This window comes from Globicephala melas, chromosome 3 (assembly GCF_963455315.2).
Source record: "Globicephala melas chromosome 3, mGloMel1.2, whole genome shotgun sequence".
Lineage (NCBI taxonomy): Eukaryota > Metazoa > Chordata > Mammalia > Artiodactyla > Delphinidae > Globicephala > Globicephala melas.
Window position 1 is genome coordinate 116,770,233 of NC_083316.1, and position 19,997 is coordinate 116,790,229.

At 41.3% G+C, this 19,997-nt stretch overlaps 2 protein-coding genes across 9 annotated transcripts in view; one reads left to right on the forward strand and one right to left on the reverse strand.

Moving 5' to 3' along the window:
* Positions 1-13,918, reverse strand: part of HBEGF (heparin binding EGF like growth factor) — a 64,982-nt gene extending 51,064 nt beyond the window's left edge. For 3 of the 4 annotated variants that reach the window (XR_009563467.1, XM_030869423.2, XM_060296291.1), the window contains exon 1: positions 13,690-13,918. The gene's annotated coding sequence lies outside the window, so the exon portion shown is untranslated. The remainder of the gene's footprint in view (positions 1-13,689) is intronic. The other variant, XM_060296290.1, reaches the window with a different exon arrangement.
* A 411-nt stretch (positions 13,919-14,329) lies between these two features.
* ANKHD1 (ankyrin repeat and KH domain containing 1) overlaps positions 14,330-19,997 on the forward strand; it is a 116,853-nt gene continuing 111,185 nt past the window's right edge. For all 5 annotated transcript variants that reach the window (XM_030869408.3, XM_030869403.2, XM_030869405.2 and 2 more), the window contains exon 1: positions 14,330-14,755. In XM_030869408.3, coding sequence (XP_030725268.2) covers positions 14,462-14,755 — 294 coding nt within the window. In that variant the 5' untranslated portion in view covers positions 14,330-14,461. The remainder of the gene's footprint in view (positions 14,756-19,997) is intronic.

The following is a 19,997-nucleotide window of genomic DNA, read 5'->3' on the forward strand; positions in this document are numbered from 1 at the left end:
AACAAATACTGTCAGCTGTTTCCCTTCAGATGGCAGGCTCCAGAAAATGTCTGCCAAATACACAAGTCTGAATTGCCAAAACTTATCTGTCAGTCACACTTTTCATGTAAAAATGGTATTCCATGAAAAAGTGGTTAGTTCAGCTTTGCAACTGGAAAGTTCAGCTTTGCTGCCTAAGTCTTTTTCCTTGAGACAATCATGTTCTTGAGGCAAGCAATGTATAGCAGAAGTGCTTTATGTATACTTCCCATTTCCTCACATAGAATATTTAAAATATATGTACTCAAGTGTTGAGTTTTGTTTTCTGTTTTTAATATTTATTTATTTATTTGGCTGCACTGGGTCTTAGTTGTGGCACACGGATCTTCGCTGCTGTGTGCAGGATCTTCGTTGAGCCATGCAGGATCCTTAAGTTGTGGCACGCAGGATCCTTCAGCTGCGGCATGCGGGCTCTTAGTCGTGGCATGCACGTGGGATCTAGTTCTCTGACCAGAGATTGAACCTGGGCCCCCTGCATTTAGAACGTGGTGTGTTAACCACTGGACCACCATGGAAGTCCCAAGGGTTGAGTTTTAATAAAATTAATTTTACCTGCTCCATTAAGGATATTCGTATTAAATTTGGCTTTTTTTCCCCTTTGTGTGCTGAGTGGAGAAGACTACATTAACTACTAGTACAGTTTGATACCATTGCCTTGAATCGTGCTGAGGCACCAGCAATTTTTACCCACCATTGCTTTTTTTTTTTTTTTAATATTTATTTTGCTGCCCCGGGTCTTAGTTGCAGCATGTGGGATCTAGTTCCCTGACCAGGGATGAAACCTGGTCCCCCTGCATTGGGAGCATGGAGTTTTAAGCACTGGACCACCAGGGAAATCTCTACCCACCATTGCTTTCATACTATCAAAAAGTCAACACAGTGAAGAATTGTATCTTAGAATTATAATGAAAACAGTTTTGATTCCACAGCCCTGAAAAGGCCTTGGGGCCTCCAGGAGTCTATAAACCATACTATGAGAACTGTGGCAATATATGTGTGTGTATGTGCGTGTATATTAAAATATATGTAAAATAGTTCTCCCCTAAGTTCACATTTCTCTGAGTTAAATATAATTCTCTATATCTGACCTTAAAAAGTACATTCTAGGGCTTCGCTGGTGGCACAGTGGTTGATAGTCCGCCTGCTGATGCAGGGGACGCGGGTTCGTGCCCTGGTCTGGGAAGATCCCACATGCCACGGAGCGGCTGGGCCCGTGAGCCATGGCTGCTGAGCCTGTGAGTCCGGAGCCTGTGCTCCGCAACGGGAGAGGCCACAGCAGTGAGAGGCCCGCGTACCGCAAAAAAAAAAGTACATTCTAAATTTTAATGAATTTGCTTTTTCCTCCCAATTTTAATTTATTGGACAAGTAACATTACAACAATAGAGCTATTTTAAAATTTAAAAAAATCATCTACCAACTTCTTAGTTTAAAGGTAATAATGGCGGGTGCTTTTGGAAATCTATTATTGCAAAAGTGTTATATGATCATTGTAAACAAATTCAAACAATAAGTGTACGAATAAAATATTTTTACTCAAAAGCAGAAATAATTGCATATATTTTTTTGCTCAGCAGTTTACCATGAACATTTTACTTGGAGTTTTCATTCATTCTTTTTAACAAGTGTATACCAGGTCGTTTTATAGCTGTACTGCAACTTAGCCACTTTCTTATTGATGGACAAGCAAGGTTTCAATGAATTTCCTTGTACAAATATTTTTGAGCTCATGTGTGAGTGTCTCTGGGCACTATTCCCCCAGAATTGGAAGTGGATTTGCTAATCAAAGGGTATGCACATTTAAAAATTTGAAGGCTGGGCTTCCCTGGTGGCACAGTGGTTAAGAATCCGCCTGCCAATGCAGGGGACACAGGTTCAAGCCCTGGTCCGGGAAGATCCCACATGCTGTGGAGCAACTAAGCCCGCATGCCATACAACTACTGAAGCCTGCGCTCCTAGAACCCGTGCTCTGCAACAAGAGAAGCCATCACAATGAGAAGCCCGTGCACCGCAACGAAGAGTAGCCCCTGCTCGCGGCAACCAGAGAAAAAGCCTGTGTGAAGCAACAAAGACCCAACGCAGCCAAAAATAAATAAATAAATAAAATAGAATAAATTTATTCTTTAAAAAAATTTTTTTTAAATTTGAAGGCACCTCCAAACTGATTTCCCTAAAGACTGTATCAATTTTCACTCCTGCTAAAGGTATATGAGAGAGCAACATGGGACTTGTTTAGTGTAACTGCTGGGCAGGAGATGATCAGGGACTGAATAGTGGTCTCACCATTGCTCTTGGGTTTTTTAATATTTCTGAATCCTTTGGTCACTCTCCAGGAATCCTAGTATTCCTCTAAAATCTCTAGTAGATAGAGCAATATTGCTGCTTTCTTAAGACTCTCTATTACAGCTCAGTCTCAGATAAAAAAGCTGCCAGCTTATGGGCAGAGGCATTGGGACAGTCTAGGGCTTTAGCTAAACACCAGAGGCCACTGACAGGTTTGCCCATTTCTCAGACATTTGTCCTACATAATTCTTGTATTGGTGAAGGAATCTTCTTCAACTGACAAACCTTTTGCATCCACTAGATCTCTGCTGGAAAAGTCCAACCCTGGCTGTTTTTTTCTTCCTTGTCACCAGTGGTGCCAATGCCAGGATTTAAGAAGGCCCTCTAGGTGAGAAGTTTCAAGGTAGAGTCCTGACCACAATTTTCCTTACAGCTTCTGTGAACTTGTACCAGACTCATGTCTCAACTAGACTATCTATGGGTATACTTTCGGGGCCATAGTAGACACCATGCCACTTCTTTGGGGCAGAACATCTGGGAGGTGGCACTGTTACCTGACCTGAAGGTAAATGCCATGCTGTGTCTCCTGATTTATGAGCCTGCCTTGATGAGCAAGGGGTGTGGTAAACTGAATTGAGTTCAAACACTCCACTAGAGTCTCCAAGATCAGCCTTCAGAATGACTCAGTTCTCACGTATAAGCCAAAATTCCTCCCCGAGCTGGAATCCTGGGCTTGTTCGCTCCTGACTTTGGTAAACAATGATGTACTTCTGATTCTTACAGGAAACATCGGAGGGTTAGATAGACAGGGTCATAGAGGAACCTCAGAGATTTTCCAGCAAGGTATTGACCCTAATGCCCATTCCTCCAGTTCCTCCTTTATTAAAAGGAGGGATGTTTAGTTTTTTATAAATTTATTTAGTTTTGGCTGCACTGGGTCTTCGTTGCTGCCCGCGGGCTTTCTCTAGTTGCGGCGAGCAGGGGCTACTCTTGATTGCGGTGCGCGGGCTTCTCATTGCAGTCTTCTCTTGTCGTGAAGCACAGGCTCTAGGCACGTGGGCTTCAGTAGTTGCAGCACGCAGGCTCAGTAGTTGTTGCTCACGGGCTCTAGAGTGCAGGCTCAGTAGCTGTGACGCACAGGCTTTGTTGTTCCGCGGCATGTGGACCGCGGCTCGAACCCGTGTTCGCTGCATTGGCAGGCGGATTCTTAACCACTGCGCCACCAGGGAAGACCCGGGAGTGTTTATTAAAAAGACTAAAGGACTCCTTAAGAGCCCTTCTGATTCAAAAGTGATTTACTACGTGCCAGACCACCATGACCTGAAAGATAAGCTGATTCTTGCTGTGGGGTTTACTATTTAACTGTTCTCCCATCAGTTTCCAAACCATGAGATTCCATTCCAGCCGTGGGACCTTCTAAAGTCTATGGCAGAATGCCGTGGTACCAGTAAAGAAGAGCTTCTACAAAAGATGGGTGTGGCTGCCCAAGTCGTAGGGCACAAGAGGATGTTTGGAGTGGTTAGCCTCAGGTTTCCCAAGTGTGGAATGGGATAGGTGGGGGCTTCATTGCGATGCACATGATAGGGTTCTGTGTTTCTCCAAGGGAGAGCCTGATTGCAGGCTCTTCGAACCCTCTTCTTGTCAAAGTGCTCATGCAACTGTGACCAGTGCATCTGGGCTGAACCCTTATATACTTGCTGGTACTTATTCCTCAGTGTGATTCTTGACCTTCCCTTTTAATTAGTACTGAGGGATGGCGGGAAGCTCATAGAATTGCTGCTAGTACTCATATTTTCAGTATGCATCTTTCAGTGGAGGCAATACCCAAAATATATTCACCAAGGATTCACCTGGGGGGAAAGTGACTTCACCTTCATTGCTAACCACATGACCTTTCTGCATAGAGATGTTTCTTTTTGTGGAAAGCAAAGCTACAACTTGACATCTTTTAAAAATTTGTTTCCAGTTACAGTAAAAACATTTGTTCCTTTTTTTAAATTTTATTTACTTATGTATTTATTTTTGGCTGTGCTGGTTCGTCCTTGCAGCGCATGGGCTCTAGAGCACGCGGGCTCAGTAGTTGGGGCACACAGGCGTAGTTGCGGTATGTGGGATCTAAGTTCGGCGACCAGGGATTGAACTCGGGCCTCCTGCACTGGGAGTATGGAGTCCCAACCACTGGACCACCAGGGAAGTCCCTCTTTATCTGTTTCTGTTCAGTATGTTTCTCTTGAGGGTTTCTTGTGGACTTACCATGTAATGTTCTATATTGGCTAAGTTCCCCCCATTGCTGTTTGAAACCAAACACATAGGGTGAAGTCATCATCATCTTCTTTATCTGAAAAATAATTGCTCCTGCTTAATTTTTCTAACACTGCCAATAAATATCCCATTTGATCAGTTCCCTGATTTTATACATAAAGTGATTTTTTCTTACAAACTATATTAAATTTATTTTCCTGATCACCAGAGTACTATACTATGTATAGAAAAATTGAAAACATAAATAAATAAAATAAATAAAAACACCCATTATCCCACCATCCACAGATAATCTCTCTGTCTGGTGATGTTTGGGAATATTCTATCCATTCTAGTGTATTGGGAATACTATATATGCTTTGTTTTATAATTTTATCTTTTATTTAATATAATGTGAACTTCATTTTTAATAACTATAGAACCAAATTGTATACCAAAATCGCGTTAACATCAATTAATTCCTGTTAGATATTTAGGTTGTATTGATTTTTTTTTTTTTTTACTATATGATATTTTGTGCCATGTCTAAATAACTCTTAAAGGTAAATTCTTAGAAGTCCAAGAAATAAACATTTTTTAAAATGAACTTTTATAAGAGTAGATTTTAAAAGTTCTCATCACAATAAAAAAAACTAACTGAGGTGACATATGTTAACTAAATTTACTGTGGTTAATCATTTTGCAATATATACATGTATCAAATCATTATGTTGTATACCTTAAACTAATACAATTAGTGTCAATAATTATGTCAATTATATCTCAATAAAACTGGAACAATAAAAATAAAATAAATAAATGTAAGAATAAAAATAAAATAACTTAATTAAAATAAAAACTTTAAATTTTGGAATAGTTTTAGATTTAAAGAAAAGTTGCAAAGATAGTACAGAGTTCCTAAATAGCCCATCCCCAGTTTCCTCTGTAACTAACATCTTAACATTAGTATGGTACATTTGTCACAATTAATGAGCCAACACTGATACATTATTATTAGCTAATTGATACATTATTATTAACTAAGGTCCATACTTCATTCAGATTTCCTTCATGTTTACCTCATGTCCTTTTCCTGTTCCAGAATCCCATTCAGGATATCATATTACATTTAGTCATCATGTCTCCTTAGGCTCCTCTTGACTATGACAGTTCTCATACTGCTTGCACATATCAAGGATACATACAATTAACATGATTTATCACTGTTGATGTTAATCTTGACACCTGTCTGAGGTAGTGTTTGTCAGGTTTCTCCACTATAAAGTTACCCTTCCCCCTCCCTTTTCCATACTGTACTCTTTGGAAGGATGTCACTAAGCACAACCTACACTTAAGGAAAAGGGAGTTATGCTTCACCTCCTTGAGGGCAAAGTATCTACATAAATTTGGAATTCTTGTGCATGGAAGACTTATCTATTCTCTCCATTCATTTATTTATTCAATCATTTACTTATATACATATGAACTCGTGGATATTTATTTTATACTTCGGATTATAATCCAATACTAATTATTTGCTCAAATTGTCCCAGCTTTGGCCATTGGGAGCTCTTTCAGTTAGCTCCTGTATCTCTCTGAGATACCCTCATTATTCTGTGTATGTGTGTATGTTTAGTACTTTCTTACTTTCTGGCACTATAAGATGATCCAGGCTCATCTTGTACAATATATTTACTGCCCCAGTCCTAGAATCAGTCATTTCTCTAAGCAGCCATGGTTCCTTTTATTGAAGAACGATATTAAAAACCAGGAGTATAAGGTGTGCATGTTGCTACTAGAATGTCATTTCTAGCTGACAGAGCAAAAAAAAATATGTGTATACTAACTTGTGTAATATACATACCTATACATATTTCTACATATATTCACTTGTAACTATAGTAAACTAAATATGAGTTCATACTCATGTTTCCAGCTCTAACCCATCACCACACAGATCATTCTAGCCTATTCCCCTTGCTCATCTGTAGTCTCCCACTCTAACAGTGAGAAAGTAGGCTCCCACAATCTGTCATCCATTTACATAATTGTTCAGTTCCAGTACACATACATAGTGGTTTCAGAACTGTTTAATTAATGCATAATCTCCATGGGAAACAACTTGATCAAGCATAGTACAGTGCTTATGTGCTGTTCCTTTTGTCTTTAGTCTTAGAGCCACCACTCATTTCCAAAGTTATGTAGGTCAGTATATTTTTCCTTCACTTCCTTCAGTGAGGTTGTTTCACACATTTTTTAAAAAAAATAAACTTATTTATTTATTTATTTTTGGCTGCATTGGGTCTTCATTGCTGCGCACGGGCTTTCTCTAGTTGCGGCAAGCGGGGGCTACTCTTCGTTGCGGTGCGTGGGCTTCTCATTGTGGTAGCTTCTCTTGTTGTGGAGCATGGGCTCTAGGCGCGCAGGCTTCAGTAGTTGTGGCACTTGGGCTCAGTAGTTGTGGCTTGCAGGCTCTAGAGCTCAGGCTCAGTAGTTGTGGTGCATGGGCTTAGTTGCTCCACGGCATGTGGGATCTCGGACCAGGGCTTGAACCTGTGTCCCCTGCATTGGCAGGCAGATTCTTAACCAATGTGCCACCAGGGAAGTCCTGTTTTGCACATTTGTGATACAATTAGATTCTTTTGCCATAGTCTGCATTCCATTCTGGGATCCTCTGGACTACTAAATGATTTAAAAAAATTTTTTTCATACGTTAAATTTCACTCTTTGTACTGTAAAGTTCTATAGGTTTGACGAATGAATAGTGTCATGTATGTACTATTACAGTATCATACAGAATACAATATCATACAGAACTTTACCACCCCAAAAAATCCGCTGTGCTTCACCTATTCAACTCTTCCCCCACCTCAACCCCTGGCACATTGATCTGTTTACTATCTCCATAGTTTTGCCTTTTCCAGAATGTCACATAAATAGAATCATACAATATGTGGCCTTTTCAAACTGTCTTCTTTCACTTCACAATATGCATTTAAAATTCATCTTTGTCTGTGCATGGTTTGACAGCTCATTCCTTTTTATAGTATTCCATTGTATGGCTGTACCACACTTTGTTTACCCATTCATTTATTGAAGGACACCATGGTTGCTTCCAGAAGCAATGATTATGAAGAAAGCTGCTATAAACTTCCCCATGCAGGATTTTATGTGGATATAAGTTTTCAAATCAATGGGTAAATATTTAGAAGTGCAATTGTGCATTGTATGGTAAGACCATGTTTAGCATAGTAAGAACCTTCCAAACTCTTTTCCAGAATGGCTGTACCATTTTGCATTCTCATCAGCAATGAATGAGAGCTGCTGTTGTTTTGCATCCTCACCAGCAATTGGTACTGTCAGTTTGCTGGATTTTAGCCATTCTAATAGGAGGAAATAAAAATTTAAAGAAAGGATCTTGATACATAATACCACATTTCCCTTCAGAAAGTTTGTATTGATTTCTCTAGAGTAACTTTTGTTCCTAACTCTACTGTTCCCCACATTTCATCAGGCATCAAGTCATGCTGATTCTTATGCTTGCTGACAGTTCCATTCTCTCATTTTGATAGCCACTCCCCTGACTCAGGCTTTCATTACCTCACACCTGGCCTAAGCACAACAGCAAGACTGCTTGTTTCCTAGACTCCAGTACCTCCTTGTTCCATATCCCAACTCATACAATGCAGCCCAAACAAAACAAAGCAAAAAGTTGTAATCTCCCTTTGACAATTTTTATCTTGGTAACTTTGCTTTTCAGTAACTACGAACCGAAATTTAAAGCCCTCAGTCCAGCATTCAACATTTCTTTAACCAAATTTCTCTTTAATCCTCTTTCTGATTTCTCTGCACTGACCAAGTTATTCTTTTAACCATTCCTTTCCATTTGGAAGGCTTTACCTCTTCTATTTCCCTCAGTTAGTTCCTAGTTCAAAATGATAATAATCAAAGTTTTTTCCTAACAGACCTACTAGAGAATGGACTTGAGGATATGGGAAGGGGGAAGGGTAAGCTGTGACAAAGCGAGAGAGAGGCATGGACATATATACACTACCAAACATAAGGTAGATAGCTAGTGGGAAGCAGCCGCATAGTACAGGGAGATCAGCTCGGTGCTCTGTGACCGCCTGGAGGGGTGGGATAGGGAGGGTGGGAGGGAGGGAGACACAAGAGGAAAGAAATATGGGAACATATGTATAACTGATTCACTTTGTTATAAAGCAGAAACTAACACACCATTGTAAAGCAATTATACTCCAATAAAGATGTAAAAAAAAAGCTTTTTCCTAAATAAACTTACTCTATTTTGATTTCTCTATTACTTTCTACCTACTCAATACTGCAAAATAGTTTATTATAGTGTCTTGAATTTGTCTTTCTGTTGTTTAAGACTGTTCTCTATTATCCCCACGTGCATTTTATCTACCTAATCATCAGTCAATAAGTATATGCATCAGTGTAACTGTAAAGAAGTACATTATCTTCTGCTTCTTTTATGTTTTCTCTAAAGACTTCGCAAAGTGCCATTCACACAACAGGAATTAAATAAATGTTGGTTGAATGTACATGTGAAAAAATTGCAAAACTAATTTGAAATATTTGAAAAAACTTTTATTACACAAAAAGTATATGTTCACTGTGGAAAAGTAAAAAAGAAAAGCCTAGAAAATAAATATTCAAAAAAGAATTTTATAAATCTCTGTACAAATCTATTACCCCAAAGATAATTACTATTAACATCTTGGTTTTACATGTAACCTACCATACTTTTTTCCATACATGTATGATATTTGATTTAAAGTGATGACTATGTTTTGTGGTATGGAATGTCTCTTAAGTTATGTACCTTTAAAGTGTACATCAAAAGGTCAACTGGACACACAAACTTTCTTGGTCAAGGAGCACAGCATCACGCCCAGAAGTATACTAGTCACTTGAAGTAGATTTGGTATTTCTGATTCTCAACTCAGAGACCCTCCCACCAAATCCTACTACTTCCTCTCAACCCTATTGCATATTCTCCTTGACATGCTGTCCTCTGTTAAACAATTCAAGGATTAAGGAATCCTGATAGAACCCCAAGGAAGAAAATGAATATGGGTATTAATTGTTCTCTCCTCTCTCCATTGCTGAGAACCTGAGTGATTCTACTACAAGAGGTATTTATATACTTGTTAGTTTTAGAAGTTATATTTATATATATATATATATATATATATATATATATATATATATACACTTTTCCCATTTTCAGGTAGGCTCAGTAAATTTTCTGAATAATTTGGTATAATTTTCTTAGGCTATGTGGTGGGGTAATCCAGCTGCAGGCATAGCTCCTTGTTTTTTAAAACATGCCCACTTCCTACATCTTGCAGGTATATTCAAGTATAGCTCAAATAAGTGGTAGCCTTCAGCCTGGTTGCAATTTTATTTTTCAATTGAACTAAGTTGTGCCCAGAACTTCCTGGAGGATAGAGAGTAGGTTTATTATAGGAAACAATAGTTTCCTATCCAGTTTATAGTACTGGATAGATAAATTATAGTATGCCTGGTTAACAGAATACTATGAAGCAGTAAACAAGAATTACAGAGCTCTTTACATACTGACATGGAATATCTCTACAATATACTAGGTGAAAAAAGCAAGATACAGAAGTGTGTACAGTATGCTGCCATTTGTGTTAAAAAAGTAGACAGGTACGAAATTGCTTATATATGTATAAACATTCCTAGAAGGAGACTTAGAAACCTGATAACATGGTTTGCTTATGAGGGGATCTGGGTGTTTAGTGGACAAAGTAAAAGGACTACTTTCATCGTATTTTTAAAATTCTTTTTGAAATGTGAACCATGTTAATATATTAACTATTCAGATTTTTTAATGTGAAATTATATGGTCTAAGAAACTAACAATATAGTTGGAGAAACCAGGAGATAAGTTTTAAATTAAATGTTTCCAACTGTTACAAAAGAGAGAGAGATCAAATTTGGTAGCAGTCAGGGATAATTTACCTAGAGTCCTAATTAGCAGGTTTATAAAGATATAATTGTTGAAGTATTATATCAGTTTACCTGATTGATGAAATTCCTCTACCTTTGAGGGTACCATGGAATCAAAGTGATACAGTGGGAAGAGCATGGGTTTTGGGATCAGGCAGAAATAAATTCAAATCCTAGCCTTTTAACATACTGGTCTTATATGTTTGGGCAAGTTATATAACCTTTTTGGAGTTTCAATTTCCTTATTTGTAAAATGGGTGAATTCTTTTTTTTTTCTTTCTTTTTTTTTTGGTATGCGGGCCTCTTACTGTTGTGGTCTCTCCCGTTGCGAAGCACAGCCTCCGGACTTGCAGGCTCAGGGGCCATGGCTCACGGGCCCAGCCGCTCCGCGGCATGTGGGATCTTCGCGGACCGGGGCACGAACCTGCGTCCCCTCCAACGGCAGGCGGACTCTCAACCACTGAGCCACCAGGGAAGCCCTGGGTGAAATCTTGATAGGGTTATTATAAAGGTTAAATGACATAACAACCAAGTGCAACAAATTTGTTGGTTTACTTATCCTTCTTTCCTTATATACATGGGCTGAACTGAGATGGACTGACATGCAGAAATTAAATGTCTTGAGAAAATGCAGGTTGCATGTAAAAGAACTACATGTAGCTAAAGTCCCTGTATCTACAATTTAGTTGTCAATCTCATATTTCTTATGAGGAATAAAGGCTTTTATTACCTCAAAGTTAAAAAAATCCTTGGACTATACAGTTTCCCTTTTTCCTTCCCTGTCTGAAAGATGATCAAAAGGAAGAGAGTGCTTTGAAACATGTTAAATTAGACCCTAATAAATATTCCCACTGGTTTTCTGTGGGAAAACATTTTATTCTAATGTTAATTTCCAACAAATATACTTTTAAGAGGGATTTTGTGCTCCACTACTTATTCAGCCTTTGAAAAATCAGTGTATTACTTTTCTTTCAGTAGTAAATACCATCTTAATATATATCAAAACCAAGGTTACCCACTAAATCACATTAGTACTTATTGATATTTTACACTGAATACATTGAGTATGACTTTATATATTCATCAAATGTATTACCTGATATGATTTCTCAATTAGTTTTCAATTAGTTTTCACATTTGTAAAACCACATGAATGTGGTATATATGGAAATATTAAATTTAATATACAAATTAATATAATAAATATTAATATATTGTATTAATATACAATATACTAATATACAATATTTAATATACAATCTATATAGCAGTTACCAAAATCTAGGAGATTGAGAGTTCCTAACTCCAATACTGACTGTCAAACTACTGAAAACAAGTGTCTTAGGTAAAGGTCCTGGTGAAACAAAGATCACTGCTTGATCATTATACTCACAGTTATACTCAGGGTTGGTTGCTAGGGACTGAGTAGAGAGTGTATTTTTCTCTCTCAAATATACTGGGGGAAATGTATATATCCAGATTTCCTTTCTCCGTCCTTGAGATTCATGTAATGAATTTAAGGAGTTTGTTCAGGCAGCTGCATCAGAAATTGTTTTTGTGATAGTGGTAGAAATGACAAGCAGTTCCTTTGTTGCACCAGTCAATACCTGTTTTTGCCTAAGGATGTAGCCATACCAATTCTGGATAATCCAGCTCTGAAGTGGGTTGGGCAGTGCTGGGTTTCTTTTGTTGGCGCTATTAGTTTGAGTTGTGACCTAGTCACACATGCCTACTGAAGATATGAGCTAATTAAGTTCCACAAATTCTAACTAAAGCCAGTGTACATGGCATTTACATCAAAATAGTTTTCTAGAAAAGGTACTTTCCCCACATTTTCTACAATGTATTATCTAGAAAGAACATTTACCTAAAATGTTCTGCTCATAGAAAACTGTCTCTTTTTGACATGTGAAATGCCAAAATGGGCATTTACCAAGCCAAAGAAATGTTCACAATCTTCGAATTGCTCTTTAAATAAATGTTTGGCAGAATCGATTTTAAAGTCATTTTAAAAATCATTTTTTGTAGAATTTTCAGATTCCAGTTCAAGGGAGGTGAAATATTAAAAATTACACAACCAAGATATACAAGGCCCTTTGTTAAAGTTGCAAGAGAGTAGACAATGCCAAAGCTTTTGCTTTTAGCCAATCTCTCTTGGCTAAACTCGTATGGACATTCTCAGGGTCAAAGAACATTTGCCATACAAACTTCCCCAAATGCCTTTCTTGCGATCTTTGATCACAGGATTAGTTAGAGCATTAGTTCTTTTAAAGCCCTCTTTATTGACAAAGGCGATAGAGAGATAGAGCTAACAGAGGTACAGAGATCTCCTCTGAGGGGGGAAGACCCCCTTAGCTAGCCTTGTTTTGCATCACAGAGACAATTAGTGTGGCTGGCAGGAGCCAGGGGGCAGGTGGAGGACTCCTGAAGGAAAAGTAACTAAAAAAAGTTAGTCTTTGCTGTAAGTTTGGCACTTTGTTAAGCGCCTGACGTTATTACCAATTTATTCATAACAACAACTCAATGAGGGAGGTATTAATATTAGCCCCATTTTACAGACGGACGAACTGAAAGTCACAGAGACTAAACAACTAACGCCCGGAGGTCACACAGTAAGTAAGTGGCGGCACCAGAACTCGAAATTGCTCCAGATCACGCACTCTTAACCACTGCATTCAGCCCCGCGGTGTGATTCCGCGCGCTGTCCACGGCCTTCCCACCCTCCTTCGTGGGACAGTTCCCGGTACTGAGGCATGGCGCTGTCCAGCCCTCAGGCCCGCCGCCTTCCACAGGCAAGAGAACGCGGCCCCGAGGGGCGACCCCGCCCGCAGGTTGTAGAACTGCCGCGCCCAGCCACGTCCTGGCACGCGGGCTGGCCGAATCGCCTCCGGGCGGTCATCCTCAGCAGCTCTCTGGTTCCCTCAGCTCCTGGGGCTAGGCTCCTCTCGGAAAGGCGGGAGGCACTCAGCCGTAACGACCCCGCTCCGCCGTCTCTCCCAGCCCCCTACTCCCGCCCAAAGAGCCAGAAGCACAGGTTACACAGCCTCCCCTGTCCCAGAGGCGGTGACCTCTCTAGTGACTGACGCGCCGCTCCTCCAACCAGGGACGGGCAGGAAGGTGGAGCCTACCTGAGACTGACAGCTTCTTCCCTCCAATCCGCGTGCAGCAACTCTCCGCGCCTGGCAGAGAGCGACAGGTGGGGACTGCGTTACCTCCGCGCCTCTTGCACCACTGACGTAAGAGCCTCACTAAGCGCTGGGTGAATTCACTCCAAATCTCACCAATTCTTGCAGGTCGTCACCTCGGCCGTCATTTTAATCAAGAGTGGAAATTCCCCAACCCTTTCCCGTCACCTCAGATGGGGGCGGGATGAATGGTACACTTACCGGCCAATTGTACCACGCGACGTCCTGTGACAAAGTGACCGACACTTTCTGTCGCCAATGAAGTTTTCCATTGTCAGGGGTCACTATGACTGACCACAAGGCCAACTAATCCACTTTAAGGTCGTGACGCGATAGTCAGCGAGACTGGCCAATAGACATAGAAAAAGACCGGAAGTCGGCACGTGGGGAATAGTAGGCGGGTGTTCGCAACCGCCTAGGCCTGCGCGGGTCAACGCAGCTTGGGGGCTGCGAGCCAGGGAGCGGCGCGTGACGAAGAGTCTGAGCGACGGCTCGCCTTGGCCAATGAGCTGCAGCCGCTGGGGAGCTGCAGCCAGTGGCGAGTGTGGGGGCGGGAGGCAGCAGGTTAGGCAGTGAGAAGTTAGTGGCGCTGCTGGGACGGGGGGGGAAGGAGACGCTTCTTCCTCCTGCTGGTCCTCTCGTTTCCCGGGATTGGCGGCGGCGGTGGCCGCGGCCGCGAGTGACTCGGCAGCGTCTCTGGCTTCGCGTGAGAACCATGCTGACCGACGGCGGAGGCGGCGGCACCTCCTTTGAGGAGGATCTGGACTCAGTGGCTCCGCGATCCGCCCCAGCCGGGGCCTCGGAGCCGCCTCCGCCGGGAGGGGTCGGACTGGGAATCCGCACCGTGAGACTCTTTGGGGAGGCCGGGCCGGCTCCGGGAGTCGGTGGCGGCGGCAGCGGTGCGGGCGGAGGGGACGCCGCGGCGCTGGATTTCAAGTTGGCGGCTGCCGTCCTGAGGACCGGGGGTGGAGGTGGTGCCTCTGGTAGCGACGAGGACGAGGTGTCCGAGGTACGGCTCGGGGACCCCCGCCTCCCACACAGCTTGAGGCACGAATTCACTCTGGGCCGGCGCAGGGCAGGGGCCACCCTCCCGCTGCTCAGGCGGAGTCGTTTTCTGACAGCGATCGGCTCCATGGCGGCAGTGGCAGCGGTGCGGGCCTAGTGCGCCCTCGGCTTACTCTTCAGCCCGCGGCTCGAGCCGGACCGCTTCCCGTCACCATCCATAGACCCACAATAGAGAATCCTTTGGTCTCTGAGCTTCGCGCGGGAACCGGGACTCCTCGGGCACCTCCCGCCCACCCCGCTTTGGAGATGGGGGGGCGGGGTCTTGCCAGAGTCCCTGCCCTTGGTACTGAGAGAGCGAGACAGAGGGTCAGGGTGAGAGAGGGAGAGTGAGACAGAGACAGAGAGACAGAGCTGGCTTGCCTAAAGAGCATTGCCACTGTACTGTGTCTCTCGTCAGAGTTGCAGGGTTGGACATTATTTGCCTTATGCCTTACTTGTGTGTTTAAGGAGGGGTCTTAATTCCCCTCTATAGTTTGAAACAGGTGAGTACTAAGGAGCTCTCTGCTTTTGCGCTGAAAAATCACGTGAGTCTTGCGCCTGGAACTTTGTGTGAAGTTAGACAGGAAAAGAAAGTTCTAGTGCATCTTTGAGCTTCGCAACAGCTGGATAGCTGAACTCTGGAGATTTTTAGGCTTGGAGAAGATGAGGCCCTGTATGGACACCTTTTGCAGTGAGGAAAATTTGTTATCAGGTCCTTAGTTTCTTTTAACTCCTATACTGGGCCTTTTTAGGTCTAGGCAACCTAGAATGGTAGGCATCAACTTTTGGGCTCTAGAGCAAAAGGAGATATTTTATATCTGCACTTTTTTCCCTTGACTTTGGCTTGGTTATAGTACTGTCTTGTGATGACTATTGTTCTAAGTGCTCAGAGTATTCTATTTTGGTTCTAAGGTGCCTGGTTCACCCCCTATGACATTTTAACCTCCAGTGTTGGTCTTAAAGTACAGGGATTTCTATATATGTACAACTATCCTGGCTTTTGTATTTGAGAGGAATAAGGAGACACTGCATTTGTGGGTTGTAGAATACATTTAGTGCACAGTCTTGCCATTCTTGGTCTGAACAGGAATTCCTTTAGATTTAAAACCTTAGTGTATTCTAACCCCAATATTTTGCTTTGGAAAAAACTGTGTGGGTTGTAAAGGAGATAGTTCCTTGAATATCTGTATCTTTGAATTTCACTATAAGAGAAATAACTTCTAAGCCAAGGTGGGACAGGATTTTATTTGAGTAGGCAGTTAGGGAGAGAGTCTCTGGAGCACTTCCACTCCTGGGCTTGTGGAACGCTTTCATTTAGACGTTGAATGAAAATTGATGAGAGATGAACCTAGAACACATTTACCTTTTACCTAAGAAATAAAGTGGGAATATCTTTAGGCTCTAAAAGATTAGAGTCTATTTTTCTTTGAAACTTCTAAGAGAGACTGAAAAGGTTTGCTTTGGTCTGGATGTGATAGAAGGATGATGTCCTTGATTTTCTGGACCATTTTTGCATAATTGTCATTGATGAGATGAAACATCACACATTTGTTTTTACTTCAGTAGTATTCTTAAATTTCTTCAGAGGTAGAGTGCTAGTGAGCTTCCGAAGTTATGAATCTAACTCTATGGGCTCATGTGTTATATCTGGGTAAATGAGCTTTTGAAATAACCATTTATGTGAGGCTTGTTCGCGCATCCATATGACATGGAGAAGAAATTCCTGGAATATCTAGTGTCTGTTGTATATTATGTGTGGTAGGATATAGTCTGTACCTTTGTGAGTGAAATGACCTTTTTTTCCCAAGCAAATTTCTTGGATTTTCTTTTCTCTCTGACAAGATGAGTGTCTTCTCCCATATTATTAACTTTGAATTTCCAGTGTGAAAAGACCATACATGATATTCTTCAAAAAACACTCACCCAACTGTCGTTTGATGAATAATAATAGCATCTTTATTTTCATCATACCTAGATGTTTTAGAACCAAATATTTAGAATGTAGACATTCAGAGAGATGGGTTGGTTTGTAGTTTGAGAGTGAAGTTTGTCTTGTTCCCTGAATGGGACAGGACTAGGTGAGAAATGAGTAAGAAATGTGGAGGCCCAGTGCATTTGCTCTAGAGTTAGTTGAAATTCTGTACATTTGGTATACAGAAATGTAGATACTTTAAGGACCTCTTTTCTATTCATTATCAGAGCCTACAGCTGAGAAAAAACAAGGTACTTTCCCTTGCTGGCTAAGTCAAAACACCTTTTAGTTTGAAGAAGGGGCTTGGATCTTTTTGTAAATTTTTTATATTAGAATTGTGCTAGCTTAGGGAATGTCACCATTTGGGATATTTGGTTCTTGTTGTTTTAAACATTGGGGTGAATACCTGTTTTGTATTTCTTCAGGCATGCTGAGCATGTTCCTTAGCTGTCCAGGGCCTTGAATAGAAGAGTCAGAACTTGCATTGGATTATTTTGAAATGTACCCATTTTTCAGAATAGAAGTCAGGTTGAAAATTCTTTAAAAATCTCTTTTTAAATGTTAACTTTAGATTTGTAGTCTTTTTTTTTTTAAGTAAGGTAAAAGGAAAATAAAATTCCTAAAGAAAGGATTTTGGTGAGGTTTATGATCTTTAATCTTTTGTCTTAAGAATGTATGCATATACTGTATGTCTATGTGTGTGACATCTTCCTTTTAAAATTATAAAAGTAATATAGTCCTATGGTAAAAAAGTTCAACAGTGTAGATAGTAGATATAAGATGAAAAGTAAAAGTTCTTCTCACCTCTACTGACCCTTCAAATCCCACTCTTCAGAGATAACCAGTATTGAAATTTTTCTTTTAGAAAAATTTCCAGGCCTATATAGGCCTATATGTATATGTATACATGTTCATATACACACTTAAAAGATAGATATCCTATCTTGAGACAGGTGCTATATTTACAATTAGTTAAAAGCACATGGAAATTGTGTACAACATTTTATAGCAAATTATAGCAAAAGCTTTGTAGGGTTTTTTTTTTTTCCTGAAGATTATGTTAAAGAGTCAAAAGCACACACCATACAGAGGGTCCATTCTGATTTTCTCTAATAGCAGATGGATGATTTCCTTTAGGGTTACTTATGACCTACTATCTAGATAGAGCAATGTTTCTCAACAGCAACGTATCGACATTTGGGGCCAGATAATACTTTGTTGTGAGGGGCTCTCCTGTGCTTTAGCAGCATCCTTGGCGTTTACTCACTAGATGCCAGTAAAACCCACCCAATTGTGACAGCTAAAACTGTCCTTAGACAAAGCCAAATGTCTTATGGGGCAAAATCACCCCTGGTTGAGAATCACTGGTCTAGAGGCCCACTCTTATCTGGGATGGCAATTTTGTCATGAATACTCTGTATTCAAAGTTCAGGTAAACAAGGTGAGTCACTGCTTTTAATAGCATCTCAGGGCTTATGCTCATAACCTGAACAAGAGAGAAATTGAAAGAGGGTACGGACAGGTGTTCTATTTTTTTTTAATTTAATTTATTTTATTTTATTTATTTATTTTTGGCTGCATTGGGTCTTCGTTTCTGCGGGGGCTTTCTCTAGTTATGTTGAGCGGAGGCTACTCTTCGTTGCGGTGTGTGGGCTTCTCATTGCGGTGACTTCTCTTGTTGCGGAGCACGGGCTGTAGGCACGCAGGCTTCAGTAGTTGCGGCAGGCGGGCTTAGTTGCTCCGTGGCATGTGGGATCTTCCCGGACCAGAGCTCGAACCCGTGTCTCCTGCATTGGCAGGCGTATTTTTTTTTTTTTTTTTTTTTTGCTGTACGTGGGCCTCTCACTGTTGTGGCCTCTCCCGTTGCGGAGCACAGGCTCCGGACGCGCAGGTTCAGCGGCCATGGCTCACGGGCCTAGCCGCTCTGCGGCATGTGGGATCTTCCTGGACCCGGGCACGAACCTGCGTCCCCTGCATCGACAGGCGGACTCTCAACCACTGCGCCACCAGGGAAGCCCTGGCAGGCGTATTCTTAACCACTGCACCACCAGGGAAGCCCCGGACTGGTTTAATGTTGTAAATTTTCCATGGTAAATTTATAATTTTAGGAAACTTAAAATGCTGTATTGTTTTTGAAAAATTCATTTATTGTCCATGAAAATGAATTTCTAAAAATCCTTTATGGGGACTTTGTTCAAGGTAGAAAGGCTTTACTTCATAAATTATCATCAATAGTGATAAAATAGGAAATATACCTTTGCATTCTAGTGAGCAAATTTTGGAGACATAAAAATGTCGATTGAAGGAAAAATTACGTTATTACTGTAACAATTTTTAAAAATTTATTTAATTTATTTTATTTTTGACTGTGTTGGGTCTTCACTGCAGCGAGTGGGCTCTCTCTGGTTGTGGTGAACACGAGCCACTCTTTGCTGCGGTACACAGGCCTTTCATTGAGGTGGCCTCTCCCGTTGCAGAGCTTGGACTCCAGGCACGCAGGCTTCAGTAGTTGTGGCACATGGGCTCAGTAGTTGTGGCTCACGGGCTCTAGAATGCAGGCTCAGTAGTTGTGGCGCCTGGGCTTAGTTGCTCCGCAGCATGTGGGATCTTCCCGGACCAGGGATCAAACCTGTGTCCCCTGCAGTGGCAGGCAGACTCTCAACCACTGTGCCACCAGGGAAGCCCCTGTAACAATTCTTTATATTGCATGAGCATCAACCTTGCACAAGTTTCATTCTATAAAGCCTTAAGACTTTACGTAAAATGATTCGTTGGTGAGTATGGTTATATGGATGGTGGGTCGAAACAGTTGATTAGGTATGGGTAGAGGAAAACCTTTTTGTGAAACTCGAAGTATGTAGAGGTTTTCTTTTGGTTATTTAGTACATTTTCATAGGTGATTTACATTTGTACAGTTCATAAGACTAATATAAAGGCAAATACAGTAAAAAGTCTTGACCTTACTCCTGCTCCCAAGTGTCCTGCCCTTTACACTTTAAATTTTTTATTTATTTATTTATTTTCGTCTGCGTTGAGTCTTTGTTGCTGCGCACGGGCTTTCTCTAGTTGTGGTGGGCGGGGTTAACTCTTCGTTGCGGTGCGTTGGCTTCTCATTGCAGTGGCTTCTCTTGTTGCAGAGCACAGGTTCTAGGCACATGAGCTTCAATAGTTGTGACTCGCGGGCTCGGTAGCTGTGGCTCACGGGCTCTAGAGCGCAGGCTTAGTAGTTGTGGTC